Consider the following 13,259-nt stretch of genomic DNA (forward strand, 5'->3'; position numbering starts at 1 on the left):
TTCTAAAAATGGCTGTGTTAATTTTGACCCTTAATTGGTAAATGTTGGACAGAACACACCGCTGGGTTAAAATTGACCCAATGCTGGGTTGTTTTAACCCAACTGCTGGGTTATTATTACCCCGTGGTTGCATAACAACAACCCAACACTGAGTAATTTTTAACCCAGCATGTGTTTGCTCCAATATTTACCCATTATGGGTCAAAAATAACCCAGCCATTTTTAGAATGTATGAAGAACCATACGGGGGTGATATAGCACCACTATAGCACCAGATATGGTTCTACACAGGTGCTACATAGGTGCTATATGGGACTTTAAATGGTTCCCTATGATTACGAGCCAGTTTATTTTTAGTGTATATTAACTTATGACTCAACTACATATAGAAACATTATGACTGTATTTAAACTTAACAAATAGCAACAATAAATAATTACATTACAAACAATAAATAATAGAATCATCAACATTCCCAAGCACATTCAGATAAATCAGTATAACCGCAAGCCGCACAACACAGATTTTTAAATAGTTTTTATTTTCCATTGCACAGTAATTTCTATCTACAGAAATTCTAAACCGTTTGTGGCAGCAGATAGTCATAAACATCCATGTGAAATTTGCATAAAACTGTACAAGAAATTGGCTACAATGAGAAAATACTGCAACCCACTGATAACCGTTATATTCAGGACAGTAAATGAACGAGGCTCTTCTGCATGATAAAAGTGTAATATTTCAGGTAAGAATGTTCTGTCTGGGACAAACAATTCACTGAAAGTCAACATGAACCATTACGAATTGAATCAATTAAATAAAGCCAAGAAAGCAACAGGAAAATATCTTGTTTTCTCTCTCTCTATACTCATGAAGGATTATGAAGGGCAAACAACCAGGTTCACATCAAAAGTGAATCCGAATCCTTTAGGAAACATAAATAAACTAAAGGAGAGATTATTCGGTTCTATTGAGGGATTCTGAGTCTTTATGAACATTGAACTTATTACTGACATTTACTGTACAGCACTACAGTTCAACATGACTGAATACTTGTTTGTTTGACAATGACAAAATAGCATCCCAAAGCATCAGTTTCCCTTTCCCTAACCATTTATTTTAATAATAATTTTAACTAAAAGTTTTTGGTTTTGAAACGTAAATATCAATCACTTGAAAGCTTAAAATGTTTTATTACTCACAAATTAAGTGCATGTAAAAATGCAAGACATTTTCAAGCAACGGCAAACATCATTTCTCATTATTAATCATAGTGATTCTCTGACAGCCCTCACCCTGGTTGTGTTAAAACCCGACACATTCTCATGTCTTGATACTGAACTCGCTGGTCTTGTATGCAAAGTTTCAAAGGGATGCACACTCACTCGATTTAAAGTCAAAAATCGCCCTGTCAATTATGGCAAGAACGAACAGACCACACGACAGAAAACAAAGATATGGCAACAAGTAACACAGCACACGTACTGTATAATCAGTTTGAATGAGCTCAGAATACTTCCTACCCAAAGCATATATAAAAATAATTTTTTAATAATTGATGATTAAAAATATGACAAGGATATCTATTCAGGGAAATACAGTACTGCAGAGAAAAATACACATTTTACAAATATAATTGAATTACTTAATAAGGAGAAATGACATGAGCGGGATATTCAAAAACAAACCCGGTATTCAGAATTACTATTACACCATGGCATGAAAACACATCTACACAGAGTCCAACACAGAGAAACATTTATAGTCTGAGAGAGATTGGCTTAATTTGCTTGTAATTCTTTTTCCCCCACATTTTTGTTGAAATACGGCATACGAAACACACAAAAGGCAGACTCCACTTTGAATGGTAGCACACAGCCAAAAACATTAGGACAGTCCTCAACACTTTTACTGGTGGAATATGCAGTGGTACTTTAGACACGTATAGCTTTCACAGTCAGTGGAATACGCAACTCAATGAAAGAAAATCTTTGGCGTTTGAAAAGATATGGCAACTGTCTTATAGGGTCAGTATGGCAACTTCCACTCTCGATTTATGGTCCCAGATTGTCAAACTACTTCATTCACAGAATGGCAATAACTTTGGGCAGAGAGGCAAGTGAGAATCAATGGTCATACATCAATATTAATTCCTAAAATGAAAATGGGTCACGTGAGTCAATGCAACATATATAGCAGCATTTCTTGCAAACCACAAATAATAATTATATAATGGCACTAAAGTGTGGTTTCAAGGGAGAAAGGACATTATCGTACACTGTGATTTGCCTTAGTTTTTTAATTCAGGTGCTGAATGTATAGCTAGCACCTACTGTAAGTGAACAAAGGTGCTTTCACAGATGTAGACAGTATGTTGATGTCATTGTGCTGAAATGATATGGCATATATATATTAATCTATAGCATGAGAGACAAACAGCCAAACTTATTAACTGTATTACCCATGAAACATCACTGTAAGACTGATGATAATATTATAGCTTGTTTCATTAATATTACTATGACACAAACTATGATGTTCCAAAGTCAGTGAAAACCTTATGCCATGTTTCTTGCTCTAGTCACCACAGATACGTACGGTTTTAAAGGTGCAGTGTGTAATTTTTAGAAGGATCGCTTGACCTAAATGCAAAATATTATACAAAACTATATGGTCAGGGATGTATAAAGACCTTTCATAATGAACCGTTACGTTTTTATTCCCTTAGAATTAGATTTTTTTATCTACACACACAGAGGGTCCCCTTACATGGAAGTCACCATTTTGTGCCGCCATGTTTCTACAGAAGCCCTTAACGGACAATTTTTTTAACCAAGTTGTCTCCGACGATGACATGTTTGTCCGGTAGCGGCTAATGTAGCTTCTCTATGTGTTTCAAAAGCGAGGGGTGAGCAGTGGACTGAGCCGTTGGTTGCAATGCGCAACCTCACCACTAGATGCCGCAAAAATGTACACACTGCACCTTTAACAGATTTGTGCGGTAAAGTGATTTTGAGGAAATCAGGTATGACAGAGCCATTTCCAAATATTAAGTGCTTTTATAATTTGAAAAATGAAATGTGGACTATTAAACAAACCCAGCCAAATATTTACTGAAGCACACTCTCTACTTGGCAAACTAGTTTCTATGTTGATGATGTTTAGTCTATACAGTATGGATAAATAGAAAACGTGTCTAATGGCCAAAATCAAATCCCAGAGGCAATACTTTATTTTCAGTCTTAAAATAACAACAAATGTTCAAGCTATTGAAATCTATATGGCTGTCTCCATTCAATGACTGATATAGATACGTTTTTTAATGGTTAGTTCACCCAAAAATGAACATTTAGTCAATATTTGCTCATCCAAACCCTCAATGGTTCTCTTTATTCTTTAAAATGAACACAAACAGTCTTGGCCAATGGATTTCACTCTTAAAAATAAAGGTGCTTAAAAAGTTTCACAGCAATGCTATTTAGTCAAGGGTTCTTCAAATATCCATTTCTATTTTTTAGACACAAAAATTATTCGGATGTTAAAGGTTCTTTATTGAACCATTAGCTAGAAATGGTTCTTGAATGGCATTGTGAAGCACCTTTATTTTCTGCGCCATTCTGTAGTTTCGTGTGGATATTGCTGATACTGTATGTTCTGGTTGATACACACAATTTAAAATTAAATTTCTTGCGATTAATTTATTTTGCAGCTTGAGACGAGGTAGTCACAAACCACTTCCTTGGCTTGTAAGCACAAAAAAACAATCGTTTTTGGTTTCGAATAATGAAGAAACAACGGGGGTTTGAATGAAACAAGGGTGAGTAAATAATGACAAAAAAATGTAATTTTGGGTGAGCAAACCCTTTACAACTCTGCCGAGACCAGATATTTTCTATGCTGAGTTTCATAGAACGTTGACACATCTGTATAATGTATCACATGAAAATACCATGAATAAATCCCCATGCTTGGTTTCTAAATAGTTAATTTACAATTAATTCCATTTATTTTCCATGTAGAGGCCTCGTTTCTACCTCTGGCTTATCTTTCAGGCATATATAACCATCTGTAGATGGTACTTTAATGTAAAGCATTATTGTATTCACAATAATTAAAAATATCACCCAAAAAGCATTTGAATTATTTTAAGATCTAGTACTTTGCTAATAAATAAATAAATAAATAAAATATTTAAATAGGAATGAAATTAACTGAGATCATTTAAGAAAACGTGATTTTACACAAATATATTGAGTACATTTTAGGAGAAGGGATGATGTCTCTTCTTCTGAAAAGTTTTTCTATGTTACGACATCATTTCTTTCCATTCTTCACCCAGCGTCTTCATATTTAGGTTTTCCTTTTGACAGTCCATAGCAAATATGGCAATTAAACAGACTTTAATGGAGATTTATATAGAATTATGCGTGTTTCCACTTTTTAATTTTTTTAAGGTATTTGTTTTTTTAGTTGTTGTATTTTTTGTTTGTTTAGTTTATTTGTCTTTTTTGTCTAAGTACTGCTCTCCAACAACAGCACAAAAACAATTCAAAGACTGAGAGAAGAAATGGACTTTCATGGCCTGCGAAGCCTCCATGAGAGAGGATTGGCAATATTAATTGAACAAATGAAAACAGAAGAGTAGACACAGTCATGGTATGATATTCCTCAAACTGGGGTCTCTCTCAGTCTGTGCCTCAGTTCTGTGAGCAGACCGTATTTAATATTGTGCTATGAAAGAGCGAAGGATCCCACTGGTCCAGCAGAGGAAAGTTGAAGAGAGGGAATGGGACACAGTTAAGAGATGAACAAGGCTGTGTAAAGGAACTCCTGAGTCCTGCTGGGCTCTGCGCTTTTCTGGAGATCAGAATTGGTACCATTTCTTATCCTTACACTTCAGCATCATCTGTAGCATAGAAGAAAAATGGGAAAAAGTTACAGCTATCCATCAGGCTGCCATGCTGCTGGAAAGAAAATTATAACAGCTAAGAGCTCATTAAAGGGATAGTTCGGCCACAAATGATATTAAACCTATGATTTACTCACACCAAAGCCATCTAAGATGCATATGTCCATCATTTTTCAGACTAACACATTTTCAGTTATTTTAGAAATTGTTTTAGATCTTTCAGTTAATCAAATGTAAAGTTACGGGGTCCACGTCCTTCAAGGCCAAAAAAATGTGCATCCATCCTTCACAAAATAAATCCAAACAGCTCCATGATGATAAACAAAGGCCTTCTGAGGGTAATCCGTGCGGTGTTGCTCTAGAAATATCCAAATTTAAAACTTTATAAACAAAATTACTAGCTTTCGGTAACGCCGCCATCTTAGTTGGGTCCGCATTCAAGATGAGAGCGTACGCAATTTACGGAGGTTTCTCTGCTGCTGCTCAGTGCACCCACCCTCCGCATTTCTCATACGTCACTAAGAAAAGTGCGTACACTATGCTAAAACTCTCTCCTGAATACAGAGGAGTCTAAGATGGCGGCGCTACCGGAAGCTAGTTATTTTTGTTTATAAAGTTTTAAATATGGATATTTCTACAAAAAAGCGGTGCGGATTACCCTCAGAAGCCCTTTGTTTTATCATCCTGGAGCCGTGTGGATTTATTTTGTGAAGGATGGATGCACATTTTTTGGACTTGAAGGAGCTGGACCCCGTAACTTTACCATTTAGCAGCTGGAAGATATAAGACCAAAATAACTGAAAATGTGTTAGTCTGAAAAATGATGGACATATGCATCTCGGACGGCTTCGGGGTGAGTAAATCATGGGTTTAATATCATTTTTGGCCGAACTATTCCTTTAATTATGATTATTCATTTACCTGAGAGTTTAGTTTGAAGAAAGTTTTACAGTTACAAACAAGGATGTGTTTTGATGTAAATAAATAAAAAATATTTAAGAGTATGCATTTTTTAGTTACTAATCAGATGAGCACATTTTTTACATCACAAAAGCTAGTAAAAATGCTATAAAGCATGGTCTTAGATATTTTAAATCCATTGTAAATGTTTAGATAGATTTGGTAACACATTACAATAAGCCTGTATCTGTTAACATTAGTAAATGCATTGGCCAACATGAAGTAACAATAAACAATACCGTATTAAGGCATTTATTAATCTTATGCTTGTCAATACAGTTATTCATGTTAGCTCATGGTGCATTAAAGACACACTATGCAGTTATTTTACCTTAATATAACAGCTTCAAAGTTATTTCGGTGGTAAACAAAGTCATAGTATAGGGCGAATCATCCTCCTGTTGAAGCCAGCAATGCAAGCTTGAGAGAACCGCCCCTGACAAATCTCGCGAGAATCACGACTTGCTTTACGGCAACGACGTCACACACGTTAGGCTTGTTCGACTTCGTGTGGCGCTGCAAGAACCGACCGCCGGATGACGTCAAAGTACCGCAAGAATGATCCGAGACGGCACTTTGACATCATCCGGCGGTCGGGTCTAAGCGCGTTCGGAAGCGAGTAGGAAAAGGAAAAGAGAATCTGACCGCGTTAGGAATCGGACAAGGTCAGGTTTTTACTCGTTGGCGTGAGCTAAAAGACAGCACTGGAGGGATGCTGATCTGGCGATCTTGTTGATGGACTAGTAAGTAAATCTCTCATTTGTAAACTTGTTTGCGGTCTATGTTGTATGTTGTTGCGCTTGCTTGTCATGCGATTATCATGACAACAGTTGTCAATATCTCACATAATTATCAGGACATAAATAATCCTAGAGGTTGTAAATAGTGTAAACATGCACAATTTGCAAACTATTATGATAAATAGCAATAATCATGTATAGTGACATTATAACAAACAATGTTATGTTAAAACATTTTAAATTTCATGTTAAAACATTTTAAGCTAGCAAACGCGGTATTTTATTATTATATGCACTTTACACTTGGAATAAACTTCTTATTATCCTATTACCATCATCTGTAGTTTAGTAGACTATGCAGTAGCCTAATATTTGTATGAAATTGTGAAACATTACCTGGTCATTATCTTTGGAGTACTACAGTGGGAAATTACGACAGTTGCAAGTATTCTCCAGCGACTCTAGAGGTCGCTGTTTGACAAAAACGCCGAGTTGCATAGAGCGGCTTTAACTAATGTTAACACTTTTAATTATTTAACACTTTTATTTTTTTAAATTGATTAGCAATTAATTAATACTATAAAAGTGTTGTTCATCGTTAGTTCATGTTAGCTAAAGCATTAACTAATGTTAACAAATACATCCTTATTATAAAGTGTTACCAATATTTAAATAAAACGATTGTGTCACTAAAGTTATTACTGGTAGAGCTGTGAACCTGCTGTACCTCATGTGCGTGTTTGGAGAATGAGTCAGCGCTGGCCATCATGGCTGCTGTTCGCTCTTCCACATCGCTCAGTTTCTGTCCTCTCTCATCCAGTGCTATCCGAGCTCGAGCCAGGTCACCTACGATGCCAGACGCTGCCCCCTTCATGCCTTCTATACCCCCAGGACCTGGAATGTGCTGAGCGAGACTGCGCGATGGTTTTCCGGCCCCTGTTTCTCCGACTGGAAAAGAATTACAGGAGTGTATAAAGGTTACACTACACAAAAAAGCAAAGATGCTTTTTTAAAAGAACAGAGCACATACCTAATTTTAAAGTGGTACAGTATGGGGGACATTGGGGCTAGTTGTCCCATTGAAAAGTTGTCATAAGGATTATATTACATTTGCAGACACATTTAATCCAAAGGGATTTACCTTCCTTGGGCATCAAACTCAAAACTTTTGCACTGCTAACACAATGGTCTACCAACTGAGCTACAGGAACACACCTATATGACTACACAGGCATGTTGTTGTATATGGTTACTAACTTTACATCATTATGTTCCTGATTGTATGTCAGTAACAATACATACATATAGTATATGGACGGGTCACCTATACTGTATATAATAAAGGTAAACTTTAAAGGAAAACACCACCGTTTTTCAATATTTAACTATGTTCTTACCTCAACTTAGACGAGTTAATACATACCCATCTTTTTTAATGCGTACACGTATGCATCGTGAATGTGTTAGCATTTAGCCTAGCCCCATTCATTCCTTAGGATCCAAACAGGGATGAATTTAGAAGCCACCACAAAATTGATCACAATAATGTGATGTCACACTTCCACGTTTTCCCTATTTACACAAGTATTTACACAAGTTATTTACAAAATAAAACGTGGCAATTTTTAAGCGGATAAAAATTAGAACTATATTGTATGGCGGAAGAGCAGTTTGCAGCACTTCGACCTCAATTGCAGTAATATTGACGTAGTTTGAGCGAGAGGGGAAGTAGTCAGTTTAAAGTGCTGCAAACTAAATGCTCTTCCGCCATACAATATAATTTTTTTTCGCTTAAAAAATCGCCACATTTTATTTTGTGCCACCATACTTACTCGTGTAACTACTCATGTAACGGTCTTTAAATAGGGAAAACATGGAAGTGTTTGGTGGCTTCTAAATTCATCCCTGTTTGGATCCTAAGGAATGAATGGGGCTAGGCTAAATGCTAACACATTCACAAAGCGCTGTACATTAAGATTAACTGCACGCATTGAAAAAAGATGGGTTTGTATTCATTTGTCTAAGTTGAGGTAAGAACACAGTAAAATATTGAAAAACTGTGGTGTTTCCCTTTAATTGAAAGTTTTTCATAGATGTCAGGCTGAAAAGGCTGGGACATTTTTTATCAATATTGTTGTAATATTATTTCTGTAACAACACAAGGATTTAATATCTTTCCATGTTACCTTACTGTTTTTTATTGTGTTGTGTTTCATAATTGCACTACTGTTTAAATGAAGCTGTTATTTTGCCTAGCAGGACATGTTTGGAACAGACCTACAATACTCTCGAGAAATACTTATTGTACTATATACTGTGTAGTGTGACAACTAGCCCCTGTGGGCTGTGATTATTGAGCATCTGAATGTACAGTATTAAGCAGATAATGGAAAGAGAACTCACATAGTTCCTCTCTGTCTAGAGACTGTGCTCCTCCTCCAAAGAGACCCTTAAAAAATCCCCTGTTAGGAGCTTCAGGCGTCTCCACCGGAGTGAACAGCTCCCCTAGCATCTCCTGTTACACAAACCAATTATCATCACCCATATTATTTTAAATAAATGTTACTACACTACTGGAACAACAGAAAGGCTTTCTAACCTGTAGGTTCTCGCAGACCTCCTGACAGTAAGTGATCCTCTGAATCTCAGTAGGTGAGGTCAAGTACAAGGCCTGGCCGAGGTTGGTGAAGCAGAATGTTCTCGCTATCCGCATATCTGTCAGTGGCAAGTAATTTACATCCAGCAGCGGTCTCAACCCTGGCAGACTAAAAGCAACATGGCACAAACAAACACATATTTAACTCTGGGATGTCTCACCCCTTATATTATTCAAGAGCTGAGACCGTGGCAGTGCACATTTTGTCCCCCAGAGTGCGCTGTTAAATTACGGGAAACAAGCATTAGAGATAAATGTAGATGTTATCATTAATACCGCAAGGTCGCAGGGTTTGATTGTTAACTTTGACTTTCCTACTGAGATAGGCGAACACACAGATGTTTGTCTGCTCTTTAGTCCTCTCTGAAGATTTAAAAGCCGAAGCTGTTTCAAGTGCGACACAGTGATTAGATCTGTGTTGCAATAGCAACAAGCCCCCTGGCTCTGACTTTGTTGAACAGCGGAGCAAGACGACAATATTCTGCACTAAAAATATCCTCACTTCAAAATTGACTGTGTGTGCCACGTCAATATTTGGATACAACCAATTCCTCAAATCCATGAAACAATCCTCAGGCAGTGTATGAAATAAAACTGTAAAGGCTGATCAGGTGCAATCCTGCAAAGAAGCACAATAATGTAATGTCTGTAGGTGCAAGTGCCTTATTATTTTACTTAAATAATCTACTGTATTTACACCAGGGATTTGAATATGAATAGGCAGACTGCGGTAAACAGGTCAGCATAATGATCGATAATTGATCAGAATACGGACTTTAAAACAAGTGCATTTAAATACAATCTATCTATTTGTGAAGCACATCCTCTCTCACCTGAGGGTCATGATGTGTCCATTGGCACAAAAGCAGGCTAGACAAATGCCAGCGTTTATCTGTACCACATCTGCCCGCAGAACGAAGGACGTTTCTGTGATGTTGTGTTTAAATGCGCAGTTCTGAGAGGGTAGGGTGATCACTTTGGCCTGTTTCTCAGAGCACACCACAGCATACTGGTTTTCGTTCAGCTCCTGGGATGCGGATGGGGAGACAGACACTGGCCGCCTCTTACGAACCTTGTCCCTTTCTTCTCCGTTGGCAGGGGCATTGGTTTCGTACCACGACTCCAAAGCAGGAGGGAGGAGAGACCCTGTAGAATCCAGGAAGGCCATCCGAAGGATGCCACCTTTCAACCTGATAAAAGTGCCTGTAGAGAAATGGTTAAGACATCAAACTTACCCATCAGAGTGAACATGTACAGCTGTAAAGTACAGAGTGCATTGACTCACCGCTAGGGAAGACGATGACTGGCTGCAGAAGTCTTTGTTCTCCAGCAGGGGGCATGTTGAGAGAGATGGCCAACAGCGTGCCCAAGGAGGTGCCAACCCACAAACTAGGCGTAAGGCCGCCGTCTGATTTGCGCGTGTATGTCTCGCAGAAATAAAAGCAGGTGATGGCCTCTCGTGATTCTTTGTCGATGCTGGTAACGCTGGAGCTCCGCGAGCGGCTGAAGGAGTTGTCCTTGTTGTCTATGGGTACGGCAGTCCGCGGGGGACATACAGAGAGTAGGACAGTAGAGAGAAAAACACAACAAGGTAAAGCCCCTACTCCAAGATGACAACTAACAAACAATGCATCAGATATCTTTTCCATACTCTCTTGAGCATAGGTAAGATCTTTATGTATATTTTCACTTTTGTTTGAATGAACAAGTTATAACATTTCATATTTTTCATTGGTGATAGAATGACCTTTGATGTTGGAAATGAAAAAAAACGAGCTATACAATGAGACAAAAATGCTTTTTCCCAAGACTGAATGGACCATATGTGCTATTTTTCGTGGAACATACCCATTTTAGACCCTCTTACATAAACTTATTTCTTTATAAACAAAAATAAATATAATGTATAAATAAAATTTATAACAACATATCGATAAAAATGTATCATTATAAATATAAACAATTATACGGTAACACTTTACTTGAAGGGCTGTTCATAAGACTGACATGACACCTTCATAACATGTGTCATGAACATAAAGGGAATTTTATGCACATTTATTAAGTGCCATTTATTCAATTATGTCATTTTTAATGCAAAGATGGCATTGTTTGAATGATCTTTGTTATGACCACTTAACATAAACCAATACATCATAACTTGTCATGAATCTGTCATAAATATGACATTAATTATCAAAATAATTATCAAACTTTTGGTAAGAAACTACCTAGCTTTATGGGTTACATTACATTAAACTTTCATTTAAATGTCATTAAGTGTTAATGCCATTAATTTTAAAATTAAATGTCATTAATTTTACAAAATGTAACAGACATGTCAAAAGATTAAACTAATGTACTGTGCACATACATAAAATTGACAACTAACAGAGCTTGTTCTTCCTCACACAGAAGGGTTCTGAAATTTTCTGACATTTCTAACATTTAATCGATCTAATTTAATATTATTAACTTTGCAGTGATATGGACCAAGCACTGCACGGCTTAACCCATTATTGTACTGTTTTTATTTTATTTTAGGTGAATCGGTCTCCAAATTAAATAAAATATAATTGTATAAATTTTAATTATTATTTTTATTATTATTGAATGAATGATTTTATTTGTTAAACACATGGAGGAAACTTAAAAAAAAAACATTATGAACTGAAGAATATTCATGAAATATGAATACAAAACTATTTGACAGAGTATTAACACTTAATGGCATTTTAATGACAAATTATATTTGTACAACTGTAGTTGAGGCCAAGAAAAATATTCATGACATCTTATTGGTTATTGTCAAGTTGTCATAACAAAGACATCTCAAACAATGTCATCTTTGTGCATAAAAAATGACATAATTGAATGAATGACACCTTAATGACAGTTGTCATAAACTTCATGTTCATGACACACCGTGGTCATGATTATGATTATGTCACGTCAGTCTTATAAACTCCCCCTTCAAGTAAAGTGTTACCAATTATACATATAGTATAAAAACGTTTAAAGCAACACTATGTAGTTTTTTTTACCTTTAAATAATGTCTCTAAAATGATTTCAGTGATAGAACAACTTTTAACTGGACAAATTGTACTGTTGCTGCAACCTGAGCAACCTCCTAGCTGCTACAAGCACACTCTGAAAGTGGCGGTGGAGGGTAGAGCACACAGCCCCGCCCCTCCCCCTGCCTGCAGAAGAGTGTCTGATACCAGGCACTGTTGCGCTTTTCAACCACATGGGGGAGCTGTAAGTAATTTTTACATGGAAACTACATAGTGTTGCTTTAAAACAATTTATACCTGGACATGCAGTAAAAGGGTCTAAAAATTCTGGAAAAAATAATAATAGGTCACCCTATCTACGATGTGCGTGTTATACAAAATTAATACAGATAGAAAAAAAGATGGAAACAAAATAGGAAGACATTTAAGATTTTGTTTGATGTACAATAAATGTACACAATATTGAAGCCTACTTTGAACATGAACAATATGAAAGAAAAATATGTGGACAAAGATCTTTATATCAATCTAACACATTTCTTTCAGACAATACTCCCTTCAAAAATTCCTTTAAACATCACACCTGTTGGAAACTAAATTTGCCCCTTTGTTTTGCTTAACACAAGACAGATATTTTGAACAATGTTTGTATCCAAACAGTTTTGGAGCACCATTGACTTCCATTGTATTTTTTCTTGCCATGAAACTCAATGGTGCTTCTGTTTCTTGCCTGATTACAAATATCTTCCCATGTGTTCAGCAGAACAAAAACATGTAAACAGAACAACTTAAGGGTAAGGAAATGATGCCAGAATTTTCATTTTTGGGTGAACTATCCCTTTTAATATCAGCAAAAGCTGCACTGACAAATTCTGACTTGGATATTTCAGCATAAGAATAAACTGAAAGAGGAAACTTATGCAGAATGACTGACCAAACAGAAAAAACAAACACTTTTTGTGATGCTGACTGTATCTGT

General features: G+C 36.5%; 1 protein-coding gene across 5 annotated transcripts in view; it reads right to left on the reverse strand.

Annotated features, from left to right (window-relative positions):
- Window positions 1–522: 522 nt before the first annotated feature.
- stxbp5a (syntaxin binding protein 5a (tomosyn)) overlaps window positions 523–13,259 on the reverse strand; it is a 128,992-nt gene continuing 116,255 nt past the window's right edge. For 4 of the 5 annotated variants that reach the window (XM_073856135.1, XM_073856134.1, XM_073856133.1 and 1 more), the window contains 6 exons: window positions 10,551–10,832; window positions 10,099–10,468; window positions 9,209–9,374; window positions 9,013–9,124; window positions 7,337–7,557; window positions 523–4,906 (listed from right to left, as the gene is read on the reverse strand). In XM_073856135.1, coding sequence (XP_073712236.1) covers window positions 4,865–4,906; window positions 7,337–7,557; window positions 9,013–9,124; window positions 9,209–9,374; window positions 10,099–10,468; window positions 10,551–10,832 — 1,193 coding nt within the window. In that variant the 3' untranslated portion in view covers window positions 523–4,864. The remainder of the gene's footprint in view (window positions 4,907–7,336; window positions 7,558–9,012; window positions 9,125–9,208; window positions 9,375–10,098; window positions 10,469–10,550; window positions 10,833–13,259) is intronic. The other variant, XM_055185629.2, reaches the window with a different exon arrangement.

Source organism: Misgurnus anguillicaudatus, chromosome 18 (assembly GCF_027580225.2).
Source record: "Misgurnus anguillicaudatus chromosome 18, ASM2758022v2, whole genome shotgun sequence".
Classification (NCBI taxonomy): domain Eukaryota; kingdom Metazoa; phylum Chordata; class Actinopteri; order Cypriniformes; family Cobitidae; genus Misgurnus; species Misgurnus anguillicaudatus.